Source organism: Desmodus rotundus, chromosome 13 (assembly GCF_022682495.2).
Source record: "Desmodus rotundus isolate HL8 chromosome 13, HLdesRot8A.1, whole genome shotgun sequence".
Classification (NCBI taxonomy): domain Eukaryota; kingdom Metazoa; phylum Chordata; class Mammalia; order Chiroptera; family Phyllostomidae; genus Desmodus; species Desmodus rotundus.
The window spans coordinates 68958001-68975539 of record NC_071399.1 but is presented as its reverse complement, the minus strand read 5'-3'; the positions used below and the strand labels follow the sequence as shown (position 1 = coordinate 68975539).

General features: G+C 35.9%; 1 protein-coding gene across 1 annotated transcript in view; it reads left to right on the top strand.

The window, feature by feature from the left end:
- Nucleotides 1–13975: 13975 nt before the first annotated feature.
- KLHL1 (kelch like family member 1) overlaps nt 13976–17539 on the top strand; it is a 303818-nt gene continuing 300254 nt past the window's right edge. The window contains exon 1 of the mRNA XM_053916504.1: nt 13976–15258. Within this exon, the coding sequence (XP_053772479.1) occupies nt 14759–15258 (500 nt within the window). The 5' untranslated portion in view covers nt 13976–14758. The remainder of the gene's footprint in view (nt 15259–17539) is intronic.

Below are 17539 nucleotides of genomic sequence, written 5' to 3'. Positions count from 1 at the left end.
GCACACAACTTTAGGAGCTATGCTGCACATAAAAATTAAAATTTCACAACTTTCTGTTACCTATAAAATTCTCTCTTGTTAACCAAATAAAAGGACTCAAGCATGGCTGGAGACCTGTGCAATTGTCAGCTTGGTCTCTTTATGCTTCCTTCTTGCATGTTTGGTAAACAGGCGTGTTAGATGATCGTGAAAAATAGCTGCAATAGCTGTATGTACATCATGAGAACTGGAAAAGTATTTGAAACATCTTATGTTGTTGGTTAGTCATAATTTAATATCTTTCTGTGTGTGTGTGCGTTTTCTACCAAGATAAGTCCCTATACCCTTCACTGCTCAGAGCTGAGTACACAGTCAATTCTCAATATTCACTGATCGATTTATTGAAATATCTTTTAGTTTTAATTAGCTCTGCAAGGCTAGACATTTCTGTGAGTGTGAGAAATCCATAGCCAGAGTTTTCAATGCTCATACAGAAATATAGATTTGTAGCAGTAGATCATAAATAATGAATAAATCTCCTGGTAAATTTGTTCTGTTGGATTAAGTGTCAATCATAGATTTCCCAGGCAGGAATCTAGAAAGTCAGAATAAAATTTGAAGTAATATAAATTGCCTTAATAGTATCTTATATTCATACACACAACACTAGTAAATGAAATATTTATTTATTAAATATTTGTTTTTTAAAACAAATTAAGATTTAAAAAATGTTTTGATGAAAGGTAGCTAACATTCCTATGCAAACCAGCAGTTGGACTAGTACACATATTTTCTTTATTTGACTTTTATTACAAATAAAAACATAATGATGTCTGTATAATACATCATATCTGGTTGTTACTATACATAAATTCAATGAATCCTATTCAGTAAATATTATAGGGAAAGTTCAAAACTGTAAAGCAGCTTCAAATTCACTTAGAAAAATGTATTGTTTCACACTAACAAGAATTTGCTAAATGTACAGAATTTATCTTGACTCTTCATATTCCAATACCAATAATATTTTTATAAACTCTAAATTACTTTATTTGATTATTATCTTTTCAATATCTTGCCCTCTCACATGAGAAAATAAAAATAACAAATTTGTCACTAGGACTGGTATGGATCAGTTGGTTGGATCATTGGCTAAAGCCATCCAGTTAGTAAAGAGAAGAGGCAGATTTGGATCGTGGTTTAATTTCAAAGCCTGTGAAGGTTCCAATCTGTAATATTGCTTTCCCATCAATATGCAAATTGGAAGAATAATGGATATAATCCTTTGCAAACATTGTAATTTAAATATCCTATGCAAATCATATTTGCAAGTGTTTTATAAAACTGCAATAAATATCTGTCTCCATTGTCTATTTTCTCAGTAATGTACTTTGTTCTCCCACAGCATATTGTGTGTGGCAGTATTACAGTGTGGCTATCATTATTTATTATCCTATTAACATTGCTGTTAACAATAATCATTGCAGCAATTATGGTTTTAGAATTCCATCTACTTACTGGGTTATGTGCATTTATATATGTATCTTCATTCCCTGCCACTGTGTTTGACAATTCAAGAGTGCTCAATAAACTCTTATCAAATGACTAAAATATATCATAAAGCTGTCTATTTTTACTTTTCAAATACTCCTTTTTTCTTTAAAGACTTTATTTATTTATTTTAGAAAGAGGGGAAGGGAGAGAAAAGGAGGGAGAGAGACGTTTGGTTGTCTCTTGCATGCCCCCAAGTGGGGGCCCAGTTGTCAACCCACCCCTGTGCCCTGACGTACATCAGACCTTTCAGTTCCCAGGCTGGTGCTCGGTCCACTGACCCACGTCAGCCAGGGCTTATTTTAACTTTTCATTAATTTCCTTTTTTAAGTATATTTTACTGATTATGCTGTTACTGTTGTCCCATTTTTTCTCTCCTTTATTCCCCTCAGCCTTGCATCCCCCTTCCTGTATCATCCTCCCGCTCTTACTTAGTTCATGTCCATGGGTTGTACATATAAGTTCTTTGACTTCCCCATTTCCACTACTATTCTTAACCTTCCCCTCTCTATTTTGTACCTACCAATTGTGCTTCTTATTTCCTGTACCTTTTCTCCCATTCTTCCCCCTTCTCCTCCTCTCTGATAACCCTCCATATGATCTCCATTTCTGTGATTCTGTTCCTGTTCTAGTTGTTTGCTTAGTTTGTTTTTGTTTTTTAGGTTTAGTTGCTGATAGTTATGAATTTGTTGTCATTTTACTGTTCATAGTTTTGATCTTCTTTTTCTTAGATAAGTCCCTTTAACATTTCATATAATAAGGGCTTGGTGATGATGAACTCCTTTAACTTTATCTTATTTGAAAAGCTTTTTTTCCTTTAAAATCCAAATCATAGACTCTTTAGAAATCATCCCACAAAAGGATCTGATGCAAAATTTGATATATGTCATACTATGCCCCTTGATAAAACTTATCCATACAAATAATAACACATGTATAATAACATGCATACAGTAGAGGAACTTTTAAAAAAAGGGAAAAAAGGATGAATTCACTCAGAAATAATCCATGTTTTATCATGCCCAAATGCCTGAAATTATCTAAACTAAATTCACCTTCACATTACAATAGTTGTTTTAAAAAAGAATTATTTAACAATAGATGCCCTTTGGATATATAGAATTATGCAGAAGCCCAGAGTATAAAGCAAGATAAAAGCAAATTATAAAACAGAATAAAATATTTTGTCTTTATTCAAGCTGGGATATACAGTTCAAGCTGTGACTGCTCGCACTGTCCTTAACAATTTTGGCAATCTGTAGAGTGATTAAAAACTTTGAGTATCCCTTTGGACAAATGTAAATAAACACTGGGGGAAAGCACAGCTTTTTATGAAATTTTGATGAAATATGTATTATATTATTTGGGAGGAATAGCTCTTAAACATCTAAACCTGACTTGAATGATGTGAGCAACCCACACCAGTGAACAAGGCCAGCAAATAAAAACCAAAGACGAGACACAGAGAGAGAATCTTCTCTGGGTAGGAAAATATGGACAGGCCTTTCTAAAACATAGTAGTCTAGCCTTGGCTATTGTGGCTCAGTGGATAGAGTGTATGCCTACTAAATGAAAGGTCACCAGTTTGATTCCCAGTCAGGGCACATGCCTGAGTTGCTGGCCAGGCCCCCAGTTGGGGGCATGCGAGAGGCAACTGATTGATGTATCTCTCATATATTGATGTTTCTCTCCCTTTCTTTCTCCTTCCCTTCCCTTAAAAATAAATAAATAAAATCTTTAAAAATATAAATAAATAAAACATAGTAGTCTAAAAAAAGAAAAAAAATAAGTGTGGGCTTTGAGACAATCTATTCCCTAGGCATGCCAGACATTCCCAGGAATGCTGCAAGTTCTGATGAAAGTTTAAATCATGTCTTGCCATTATCTCATGGCTTTGCTGGCACGTCCTCCTTTTTCCTTCTCCATGTTTTACTTTCTTCTGTTTATTCTTAACCTGGCTGCTAGATTGTTGTTAGCATATATGTCAGATGACCTCACATCAGTTTTCCACATCCTCCAATGGCTTCCCATCTCATTCAGAACAAAAACTAACCTTTCTGCACCGGCAGGTAAGATTCTATGAGCAATGAGGTGCCTGCTGTCTCCCTCACCTCACCTCCAGCTCTGTCTCGTTCTGCTGCCTCAGCTCCAGATTGTCTGCCCCTGAAACATCTCAAAATATGCCATGCCTCATGTTCTTTGTTTTCCTATTGTGTCTGCCTGGTGCACAGTCCCATTACATGAATAGTATGTGTATTCACTTCCGTTTGGACTCTGTTGTACCTTATTAATGAAGCCTGGTCACAAAGACTATTTAAATTTCAACACTTTTTTCTCCAAAACCCCTATCTTCAGTTACTGATTTATTTATCTCTATAAATGTTATCATCATCTGATTATTTGTTGAATTCTAGTTTCTAACTCTCATCTCAAAAAAGTAAGTTCAATGAGGGCATGGCTTTTGGTTTAACTTTTTTATTACTACATTTCCATCACTTTTAACAGAATTGGGCACACAATAGGTGCTTAGTTTAAATTTCAGATATCCCATGAAACAATATTTCCACTGATATGTCCCCTAGAGCAAGGGATATAAAGGAAAGACTAAACAATTGAGACTTCATCAAATTAAAAACCTTCTGCATGGCTAAAGAAAACATCAGCAAAATGAAAAGGAAACAACTGTATAGGAAAAAATATTTGCCAGTGATACCTCGGACAAGGGTTTGATCTCCAAAATATATAAAGAACTCACAAACTCCATACCAGGAAGACAAACAATCCAATTTTTTAAAAAATGGGCAAAGGACCTGAACAGATACTTCTCCAAGGGGTACATACAGAATGCCCAGAGACATATGAAATGATTCTCAGCATCACTAACCATCAGAAAGATACAAATTAAAACCACAATGAGATACCACATCATACCAAACAGAACGGCTATCATAACCAAATCAACAAACAAGTGTTGGAGAGGATGTGGAGAAAAGGGAACCCTAGTGCACTCTTGGTGGGAATGCAGACTGGTGAAACATCTGTGCAAAATAGCGGCTTTTCCTCAAAAATATAATTTTCTCAAAAACTAAAAATGGAACTACCTTTAGACCCAGCAATTCCACTGCTGAATTTATACCCTAAGAATCCTGAAACACCAATTCAAGACACCTATGCACCTCAATGTTCATAGCAATGTTATATACAATACCCAAGTGCTGGAAACAGCCTAAGTGCCCATCAGTAAATCAGTGGATCAAAAAACTGTGGTACATTTACACAATGGTTACTATACAGCAAAAAGAAAGACGGAGCTCCTACCCTTTGTAACAGCATGGATGGAACCTAAGAGTATTATGCTAAGTGAAATAAGCCAGGAGGTGAAAGACAAATACCTTATTATCTCACCTATAAGTGGAAGTTAATCAGTAAAACAAACAAGTGAGCAAAATCGAACCACAAATATGGAAATAAAGAACAAACAGACAGTGACCAGAAGGTAAGGGGGAGGGGCATAACAGTGGAAAGAAGGGGAAGGGTCAAGTCAAGGAACATGCATATAAAGGACCCATGGACATGGACAATAGAGTGGGTAGGATTGATGTGGGAGGTGGGGTTGTGCAGGGCAGGGAGGGGGGTAATGGAGGAAAATGGGGACAACTGTAATTGAACAACAATTTTAAAAAACCTTTAAAAAAGAAAAAGTAAATTTAAAAGCAAAAATAAAATAAAAATGTATTTGAATACCATGTATTGTGGCAGTCTGAACACCCCTAGAAAATTGTATCAAAGACACAAAGAGTTTAGAAAACAAATATACAATAAAACACACATACACATACACACACATACACATACAACAAACTTCAGGTAAATATTTTGGGTTGCAAATAAGGATAAATTTAATGTTCAAATAATCTGATAAAATAACTGTTTGGCTTTCTGTTCTCTCTTATTTGATTGACTGCAGTGTGGTCTCTCGCAGCACTTCAAAACCACATAACCAACAACAACAAACGAAAGCACACACACACTACAACTCTTGTGATAGAAATGGCACTTGAAAAAATGATATTTTTCCATTGAAGTTAAAGATTAATAAAATGGTGTCAAACATTTAGAGAATGAACTAAGGGATGAATAGATGGATATGTAACATAAATAAACTTTATGAATTTAAATGTGAAATATTTTAAAATACATTTTAAATAATTACAACGAATAGTCTTTCTAAATATATTGCCAATGCATTGTCTCTTTCTTAAAATAAGTTTTCAGAATTTAAGCTGAATTATTTACTCTTTTAGAGTCCTTTAATGTATAAATGAGAATGCTAAAATATTTCAGAAACTACTATTTTATCATTTCATTTGTCCTTATACCAAATAACTCCTGTCACAAACTTTTGTTGTATGTCTTTTTAGATGTGTTTTTTCTGTTTTCTCTATCACATAATGAAATGCCATTCCTCCCCGATAAATAATACAAAAATTGTTCATCGATTTCCCATGCCATGTTAAGCACCGTGTTAGGCACTGTGAATTTACCATTGAATAAAATTTATTCTCTGACCTCTAGAAACATTCTAGTCCAGTAAAATAACCTCTATTTTTTCAGAAATTACTGCCCCAAAGAAGGAAACATTATTTGTTTTCAAATTTAGGTATATACACACAGTAAATTAGAAAGATCACTTTTGAGAATGCTACGAGACTTTTATTTATTGGAACAGAGAAATTTAGAGATAGTTACCATCCTCCAAACTCTGAGTCACATAATTCATGAAAGGTTATTGTGAACCCCAACTCAATGAGTGCACCTTTTAAAGAAATTTATTCGTATACATTATAGGAGAAAATATAGCTATAAAAGAGTGCCTAAGATACATAATAAAAGAAAATACCTGTGGCAATTGCAGTTTTAAATTTATTTTCTTATATTAAGTGTCTTTATAATGCCTATCTAATGAGATTTTTATGAAGATTATATTAAATGGTTGTCTGGCATTTACTGGGATAATTAAAGTTCTCATCTTAGTTTCCCAGATCATCATTTAAGAAGAAAGTAATAATAACATTAAAGATTCTGTATCTACATCTATGTATAATAATTGGAGGAAATATTTCATATTCAATATAAAAGTCTATCTTGTAGGAACAGATTTTAAAAATTTAACATGGTCTGCAAATTTACCTTTCATTTTCCCACTGTATCTTCATGGATAATTTTGTTCTAGAAATATACACTAAAACTTAAGGAGACTACAATCTCAGGAACTGTATAGTGTAATTAATGATTTTCAGATTTATCTACCATAATATTTTTAGAGTTTACAGTATTCCTGTATTTAGCACATGTCATATTTTCCCTGCTCTATAAAAACGTGAGCATTTTCATCTTTTATGGTGGTGAACAAGTAGAGCAGCTTGGAAGTGCGCCATCGCTGTGGCAAGGGACCCCTGGGTTAGCCTCTGTAGAGCTGACAGTAATGTTCCTTTTGAGTGGGGACCAAAAGGCATCTTGACTAGTTGTAATTAAATACCTTGCATAGCGATACTCAAATTAGAAATTAGAAGCCAATTTACTGATAGTAAAAATGTTCAAAAGGAATTTGATTTCTCAGAATAAAACTCCTTCAAGCACAGTGCTCTTTTTGAAAAAGAGTGCTGGAAGGCCTCACTCAACATTGTGGATAGGTTCTTGGAAACTGAAACTTTAAGCAAATATGGCTTATAAAACAATACAGTTTTATAATCTGTTAATTGATATAAACAAGAGTTAAGTTTCTATGACCTAATTCTGGTGAGAAAAACATCACCAAACTTCTAAATAATGACCCAAAATACTTCTCATATTAAAAATTGACATAAATGTGAGCTACATTTAGTAAAGAGGAATAACAACAAGTAAGACCATTCCTTTCCTCCCTGTTTATTTCAGTTCAGAGTCACGGGTGGCCAGAGCTTCTTCCCCAACAGCTCAAGACAAAAGGCAGGAACCAGGACTGGACAGGCTGCCTTTCCATCACAGGGCACACTCACGCCCAGTCATTCAGACTGGGACAATTTAGAAACACCAGTTAATCTAATGTGCACGACTTTGGGAAGCGGGAGGGAACCAGAGAACCCAGAGAAAGCCCAGAAAGACCTAGGGAGAACCTGCATACTCCACATAGGCAGTGACCCCAGCTGGGAATCAATTTTTCTCTCTCTTCGACATTATAACAAGTAACATTGAACAAAATCACATTACTCAAAGACCTGCTGTATGCATAAAATGTTACTTTCAGCTGTTATAAGTACATATATAACTTATACATGAACTTCTGGAAAAAAGATAATTTGCAAACTCTCTGTAATTTATATTATATCTCTAATCAGAATTGCTTTAAGGAAAATAGAATCTTAACTTCTGAGGTCATGTTTTTTTTCCCCTAGATTTTAAAAATATCTGGTAACAATGCAGATGAAAGAAAATATAAAAGTTTGGCAGATGTGTCTCGAGATGAAAAGAGAAATGGAAGTATAGAAATCTGACATGAAAAATCCTTTTAAAGTTTTCAAAAGCCCAATTCCACAACAGACATGAGAAAACAAAAATATCACCCAGAAAATTAATTCACAGTTGACTTAAAAGAAGAAGGCATTTTTAGGTCTCCTAAGCGGAAAAAAAAATAATCACAACCATGTTGAAACTAATATTTACAATTTCTGTTACTTTATCCATATTGATATGGACACCAAAAATTATTTTATGTAATTTCTAAGTTTGCATTATATACACTGTAATCATTATTTTATTTTGACATCATTGGTTAAAACTTCAAGGGGCATACATTACCTCAAACTAATAATGAATATGCAAATACAACATACAAAATAATGAAATTACTTTATACTACAGAAATCTTAACACTTTTGAAAATATAAATTATTAGTTTTCTCTTTAAAGATCATGCTGTTTTACAAAATGAATAATATGCTGTCCCCAAATGTTTTCTATAGTAGAAAATGTTCTTGAAAAATAACTATATATTAAATACATGTAATCTACCTTAAATGTAGCTACCTATTTTTATGTATCTGCATTTTACATTTGTGAAAATATTTCTATAAAAAGCGTAAAGGCTCCTTTAATCACAACATATTTTCTGGCATCATAATGCCCTGAGCAGTGTGATTAACCAAACATGACCTGTTACAAAGGTCAAAATAATGAATTTTCACAAGCACTTTGGACATTCTACACACAAGTCTGGGAAATAAAAAGATATATAAAACCTCGGTTATCATAAATAAGAATGCATTCGTCTAGTGTCATTTCGAACCCCTGCTTTCATGTAATCAACTCAGTCATTTACCTACAAGAATTTTTCAACTATATGCATTTATTGCCTGATCCAAATCAAAATGTCAAATAAACCAAAGAGGTGGAATAGATTAAAATGCTCCCTGAGGATGAACAAACACCTGTAAATGTTTATTAAGCAGTCACTTAATTGCTACTTAATTAACTATATATAGATATTGTTATCTATATTGTTAAACATTAGTAGACTTTGAACAGGTTTTATTTCTTTGTGTTTAAGAAGAAATAGGAGCCCTTGATATTATAACGAGATCTGTCCAGAAAAAGTCCAGCCATTGTTAACATAACAATGGTTTGGTGACATTGATGTAATCTGGCAGCCAAGGAGAATGGACTGGGATGTGCATGTGTCAGCAATGATGACTTCACTGTACTACTCAGTGGGAGTAGTAAGTGCTGTTTAGTGAGCCTGTGTACTGTGAGGCCATCACCTTCAAAATGACTGAGCAAGTAGAGCAATGAATCTGCACCAAATTTTTCATTAAGCTTGAACATTCCTCCAAGGAAACTATTTGGATGATTCAGAAGGCCACAGCTATGGACACCTGGTGATTGGCAGCTTCATCAGGGCAACGTGCCTGCTCATGCATCACGTCTTATGCAGACTTTTCTGGTGAAACATCAAATCCTCCAGGTGACTAAGCCCCCCTACAGCCCAGATTTGGCACTCTGAAACTTCTGGCTTTTCCCAAAACTAAAATCACCTTTGAAGGGAAAGAGATTTCAGACCATTGATGAGATTCAGGAAAATATGATGGGGCAGCTGATGGAAACTGGGCAAACTGTGTGAGGTCCCAAGGTGCCTATTTTGAAGGGGACTGAGATGTTATTGTCCTATGTACAATGTTTCTTGTGTCTTGTATCTTCTTCAATAAGTGTCTCTATTTTTCATATTACATAGTTGGATACCTTCTGGACTGACCTGTGCATGAGATTATTTAACATTAGTGCTATGTGATATTATGCTGCCCTCTTATTTGGAAAGGACATGCCACTCCAAAAATGATCCTCATTTAATTTCCACATCCACCACGTTGTGCACTCAGGATCAGTCACATCCACTCATTTTAAATGATATTTTCTAGTGATGTGCATAGATATGTTTCATTAAAGTAAAACAAAGATAAATTACAATGAGAATGATATAGGAACATCACAAGACATAAACTTTTAAATTGGCTCATAATTAGCCATTCAAATACTTTATTCAATATTATTATATAGAAGCAACTTAACAACCATTGTAGGAGGGTTGTCAAAAAGACTCAAGAGAATCAGAATTCACTTCTGGATAGGCACACATCTAATTGAATGTATTTATAAAATGATTACCAAAAGAGAAAAGCCAAGAAAATGCTTGGATCCAAATCCAACTCTTTATTGCTGAAATGTTTGAGTTGTAGGAACTTTCAGTGTAATATATTAAACATCCATGATGAATTTAATAGTTATATTAAGAGCTTTATATATGTGTATAGTAGTAAATGCTTGAACATTTAGGATTTTTAGTGTCCTGTAATCTTCCTGCTAAGATGTGTCAGGGAGCTATGGCTATAACGTGAACATGTGCATCACGAAATAGACCCTCACTGACTGAAACAACAGTTCAACTTAATTAAACATTAGAATTGGAATAATTAAATTTATTTTGTCTTTAAAACAAAGTATAATGTGATTATTTAGATTCTTAAAAAGTGATTATTATGTCAATGTCCTCTTCTTTATAAGCTTGGTTATCTCAGATATTAATTTAATTGACTCACAAGTCAATTGTGAATGAGGATCAGCCAAACAATCATTCTTTATTATATTTCCCAGCTAGCTGGAAGGAACTTAATTCTTCCATGTTTGTTAATTCTTAGCATTAGACCCAGTTATGTAGTAAATGTTCAGTCAAAAATTGTATTTTGAATAGTGGATAAATAAATGAATTAGTGCAATATTTCAAGAAACACATTCTTCAATGATTTTTCTAATATATAAATCTGTCATATCTTAATAAATTATACTTTTTTCTTATTTCCATCCTTCTTTCTTTCCATTTCCCTCTTTTTTCTCTTTTTCTTTTTTCTTCCTCTTTTCTTTCCTTTCTTTTCCTCTTTCCTTTCTTTATCACTTTGTCTTTTCCTTCTTTCCTCTCCTCCTCTCAATAATAGTATAGTAAAAATAAAGTTAAAAATGTAACATCATCTTCTTTAACCATTTAAATTTACCACCTTTTTAGGCATACTTTATTTTTTTAAATTTTTGTATTGTAGTTTTACATTACATTTTAGTCCCCTTAAGTCCCCCTCCCTCCAGCAATCCCCATACTGTTGCCCATGTCCATGAGTCCTTTTTCCTTTTTGCTCAGTCCTGCCACCCCTAATATCCCGCTCCCTTAGCTGTCATCCTGTTCTCCATTTATGATCTGTCCCCATTTTCCTTGTTAGTTCAGTTTGTTCATCAGGTTCCACATATAAGTGAAATCATACAGTATGTGTCTTTCTCTGTCTGCCTTTTTTCACTTAACATATGCTCTCCAGGTCCATCCATGCTGTCGAAAAGGCTAAAATCTTCTTTTCTACAGCTGAGTACTATTCCATTGTGTATGTGGCCCACAGTTGTTTTATCCACTCATCTATTGATGGACACTTGGGCTGCTTAATCATATATAATTTGATAAATTTAAATAAACAGTATTTGAATGTCTTTCCTAGCAAGAGTATTGTATGTATGTTGATAAATACAGAAAAGAAACAATTTTAAATAATAAGTTGAAACAATGTTTTAAGCAAACTAAATAATTCAATAAGAGTAACAAATAGATTTTAGTCTTCATCAATTAAGTATACTTTAATACATTTAATTCATATTCTTTACTAAAACTCAATATTACATCTCTGTTGTGATGTTTAAATTACTGATCTTTAAGTCCATACAGGGTCTTTTAAGCTGTATAATAGTAATAAATAGTATTGCAGGGGAGAAGGGGAAAATGAAATGGAATTTCAGGATAGCAACAAAAACAAATTTTGCATTACCATTTGCATGTTTATTGATTGATATTAATGATGAAAATGTAGATATAGCATACTTGTATTATTTATATTATTTTCATTAAAATCAAAATTATATCAAGTTAGAAGATCCACAAAGCTCCAATTACTGTAGGAATCATTTAATTTTTTGTACTTCAAATTTCTACCTCACCTCTGATGGAAACTTTTCTCGGTCCTGTTCATGTTGTATAATTTCATACACTGTTTCCTTCCCTGAAGGAAATACCTGCCTGATTCAGTTCTTGGATAAAAATGACCTGTCACTATTGTTTGCTTTAAAGGGCTTTTTGCCTTTTTTTTTTTTTTAACATTGAATACTGAGAGAAAAAAATCTAGGCACAGGGGATTGCAGTCCAGCTGCTGTGGCATAAATCAATATTTAAAATGCACAATAGTGACTTTTCTTCTCCAGGAAGTAGAGATTTTGTGTGCTTAATTTCTTGTTTTATTAAAATATCAAACTTTGTCTAGGCAGGACTTTAAATTTAGCTTTTGTTTCTATTTGAGTTTACTGCTCAGCAATGTGGTACCATATCGGTAATATAACTGCACTTTAATGTTTGAGTTCTGTGCTCTTTTGGGTTTGCTGAAACTGTGAATTTCAGGAATGGACAACCATCATACTCTGTGCTCAGGGAACCCGCTAATTCTCTGACCTCCTGTTGACTTCAGCAAAGGGGACTGGGCTCTGTTTTAAGGGCTCATTAAAGGAAAAAGATGGAAAATCTCCAAGCAGTCATAGCTAGAAAGAGATCATAATAATCATCCTTCTAAATATAGATATGAGCGAACACATCCTCCTTCTTCACACAGAAGATTTCTCTAGGAAAGTGGCCTCTGGACACAGTACAGTAGTCCTCCCTTAAGCACCGTTTCTGTGTCCATGGTTTCAGTTGCTGCGCTCAATCCTGGGCCAAAAATATTAAATAGAAAATTCCAGAAATAAACAATTCATAAGTTTTAAATTATGCATCATTCTGGGTAGCATAATGAAATCTCACACTGTCCCACTCAGTCTAGCCCAGGATGTGATCTGTCCCTTTGTCCAGCTTATGCTTTTGTCCATACTCTCTATGCTATCTGCCAGTAGGTAACTTAGAAGTCCTCTTGGTTAACAGACCGACTGTCCCAGATGTGGCAGTACTTGTGTTCAAGTAGCCCTTACTTTACTTAATAATGAACCACAACACTAGATTTGCTATGCTGGCAATTTGGATATGCCAGAGAGAAACTGAAAACTGCTTCCTTTAAGTGACAGGTGTGGATGCGTGTAAGGGGGGTGGATATAGTATACATAGGATTCTGCACTATCCCTGGTTTCAGGCATCAACTGGGGGGTGGGGGGTCGGTCTTAGAAAGTATCTTCCCCAGAGAAGAGAGGCTACTGTATTCATTTATTGCCTAAATTCTTCCATGCATTTTATGTCATGATTTATGTACTAGAAGATTATTCCTTAAAATTCTATTTTATCATTTTATTCCACTTCTCAGCTTAAAATGAGAAGAGTTCTCATTTTAAAGCTACACACTAAATGCACCGATTTTGCAACCCTCATTCCCTGCGCTCAGATGCCCATCTTCAAATTTCTACTGTGTGCCTCTTTCCCCCAGGGTGAAGTACTCCCTGAGTGTATTAACGGCAGAACCACAGAGTAAGTGTCCGAACGGTGGCATCCTCATCCTTTGACGCCAGCATCCCTGTTTCTTCTGTCTCACTACAGAGAAACTAAGGCTAAGGTTAAAGGATGCAGTTTTTTAAATAATTCAAACCATTAACAAGCAACCTGAAAACGGATGGCAGCTTATTAAGTGCATGCTGTCTTGATTCATATTTGGTGTTTACCGATGCTAAGGCATAATGCCTGTTTGCTTTACTTTTATTGCTACACAGTAATGTAGTGAGGAAGAAGGATAAAAAAAAGGTGACAAGATCCACGCAAAGGGACAATAAGAGCAGCAGCTTCACTTGCATAAAGAAGATTGAAGCCTTTCCTCCCTCCCTCCATCTCTCGGTATAGGCCCCAGTGCACATCTGCGTCACTTATGGGGGAGGAGGAGGCGCTGAGGCAGAGAGAAAATTGTACTGTGAGGACCTTGACAGCTTTTCCTTTTGCTTCCCTATATTTTCTGAAATATTTATTTTTCTCTTTTACAAACTGGCAATATAAAACCACCCTTCTCCACCTCGCAGAAGGCATTTGACTTTCTCAGAAATACCCGGCAAGCTCTCAGAGCATTCTCAGAGAGGCCAGGGACAGGGACGCAGGTGCACGGAGAAGGCTGGGGCGGGGGGAGCGCTTCTTCGAGACTTGGGGCTCTTTCTCTCTCTCTCTCTGCACTCTCCAGGCACTGAACTCAGCTGCAAGGAGAGGAGAGCCCTCACCTTCCCGACTGAGGCTGTGCCACGGGCGCATCCCAGGGAGGTGTATCCATCTACCGCAGGCTCCCGAGCTTCGGAGCGGGCAGATCCTCTCCCTTGCATCTCCGGCACCAGGGGCTTCCCTCCCTCCGTAATCACGGGACACCTGCACGGGGATTGAGGATTATCAACCTTTGGCGTCCCGCTTCTTCTCTGCTCGCAGCCTGTGGGCTCCCTACGCGCAAGTCCTGCGACCTGTCCGCAGCTGAGCCGCGCAGCTCTGCCGTCCGCGCTCCGGTTGTCACCAGGCAGAGCGCGCATCCCGCCTCGCCCCGTCTGCTCCGGGGGTACTGAGAGCGCATCCAGCCTCCTTCTCTAACCCCAGACTCCGCTGATCTCCTCCACCCGCTGGCCCGTCTACTCCCGCCCCAGCTGAGCTCCCTTTGCCTTCCTGGCGCCAAGCATGTCGGGCTCTGGACGAAAAGACTTCGATGTGAAGCACATCCTGCGACTCCGGTGGAAACTCTTCAGCCACCCGTCTCCGTCCCCGGGTGGCCCCGCGGGGGGCGGCTGCTTGCAACAGGACGGCAACAGCAGTTTCGAGCATTGGGGACCTAGCCAGAGCCGCCTGCTCAAAAACCAAGAGAAAGGCAGCGTGAGCACATTCTGGAAGAAACCTTCCTCTTCTTCCTCCTCTTCGTCTCCCTCGCCATCCTCTTTGTCCTCTTCCTTCAACCCACTGAATGGCACCCTGCTGCCAGTGGCCACCAGGCTGCAGCAAGGGGCGCCCGGGCAGGGCACCCAGCAGCCGACCAGGACCCTCTTCTACGTTGAGTCCCTAGAGGAGGAGGAAGTGCCTGGCCTGGACTTTCCTGGACCACACGAAAAAGGGCTGGTCCTGGAAGAGCTCAAAGTGGAGCCGACCAGCTCGAGCCAGGCAACAGGTGAAGGATGTGGACACAGGTACAGTAAGTCCCCACGGAGCATCCAAGCATCTCCCACTTTTCACTCATTCCCCCGCCCCCCGTAGGCTCTGGTAGTTAGTAAATCTGAAAGGTTTCAGATTAACAATTTTGGTTCAGTGATGCCAGTCTGGTTTTTATTAACCAAGCTGCAATCTCGTCCAAAGTTTGTTCATTAATTTCTTTTGACTCAAACATATTGCTTTCCTTTTTGCCAGATTTTAGAGTTGTAATCAAAAATTGAACATATATTCATTTTGTGAACTCTGTAAGTGGAGCGGTTCTCGTATTTCTGAGAAACAGTAGTATTCTGTCATCACCTGTAATTAAATTATGTCAGTCTGAAGTTATCTGATGTGAGGCGAACGCTGTAAACACCCCTGCAACGCATCTCACACACTGACCTAGAAACTGACTTAGCATACTACCTGGGATCCCTGTGGCTTGAATCCAGATTCCAGGAGGAATGAGGTGGACAAAAGCAGGCTATTGGACAGCAGCATTATCTTCTCTCTCTTATTCTCTCAGTGAAATACAATGCCATTTTCTCTATCCTAACTTCCCTTTTAATCCCACTTTACTTTTGCCTTATATAAATTCTTAGAATTAAACTGTTGCTGAGCCCCTTGGCACTCAGCCTTCCTGACTTCCTGATTCGCTGGATTAGTGTAACACAGTGTATACTTAGTAAGCAGGTCAATATTATTTCTTGTTTATTTCTAACGTTACACTTCTTTGAGTAGAGTTCTTCTACTTTTAAGACTTGTAGAAAACCTTCACATATATGAAACTCCTTCTGAGCTTTACATTTCTGGAGAATGACTCATTACTCTACTGGACTGTTACTAGTTTTGGCATGTAGTGAGGATGAGAAAAGATCTGCTTTTGTTTCATATGATATCGGACACGTTATTGAAGAAAATATAGGAAAAACAGGAAATGGCAATGAATATGTTAATAAAGCTTAATTACCTCTCAATAACAAATTAGAATCAACCAACTTTTTAAACTTGGTTGATTGAATCAGCTTCTTGAGAAGTTAAATCACAAAAACAATACATAAAACAAAATAATATATATAGGTGTACTTTAATTATGTTGACATACGTGAGATTAGACATACAAAAGAACCCTTAAATTGCTTCAATTACATGGATTAAGTGGATTTAAATTTGACTCTTAACAGCCTTAAACATGATCACATATTTGAAGACATTTAATATATTACATTAAAGAGAAAGTACTTTAAAGCAATTTTCAAGTATATCAAAAATTTGTTCTATACATAGATCAAATGTAAATATATCTATTACTCAACTAAGATATTTTTCCAAAAATGTTGTAATTTTAGGTACCAACGATACTATGAAGTTTTTGATTATGTATTCACTAGTTACCTATAGTTTTAGATCTATTTTTTAAAATAAAATATGTTGGGTTTTACCCCCTTTAGTTGAAGTATAAAACTTTATTTATGTATTTATTTAGTTAGTTTTGGGAAATCATTTATAAACATTTAGCAATTCACCTTATATATTTAAAAGAAAGTTTAAATATTAACTAATTACTATGTTATTAATATTGATGTTGAGACTCAGTTCAGGAAAAAAGTAGATTAAATTTTGTTTTGTAAAGTATTCAAATCAGCTTTAAATATTTGACCTGAGAATATTAATGCTTGATCATCTTTTAAAAATTTACTTTATAACAAAACATTTTTATGTAAAAGAAGCATATTTGGCATGAGTAATTTTTGAAGACTTTCCTGGCTAGTTGGAGAATTTGAAAATATTAATGAAATATTGACATAAGATATTATAAAAAATAAAGCCAATAACCTTAACAGCTCAGTTAGGGAAAACACCATCAAACTTAATTTCCAGCCCCTCATTTTTTAAATATGCATCAGTGTTTTTATTCACAAAGAGTTGTAAGTGAAAAGTATTTTAAAAATAAACCTTAATCATATTTACTATAGGAATGAGGGTCTCCCATGAGATTTTGCATATGTAAAATATTGAAATCACATCTAATTTTATTTTTAAATTCTTATTAATACTTAAATCCTTTAGATTAACTTAAATTTATTGCTGGACAAATCAGCACTGATACTATTCTCAGGGATATCATATGCTCCCAGACCTTTATAGAACATTGGTTCTGTGATGATGATTGACTAAATTTATACTACTCGACTTAGTAATTAGTTCTTATCAATATATATCATATTAATATGTGGTAAAAATAAGGTTCATTTCACAAAAGAGACATTTCCAAAGTTA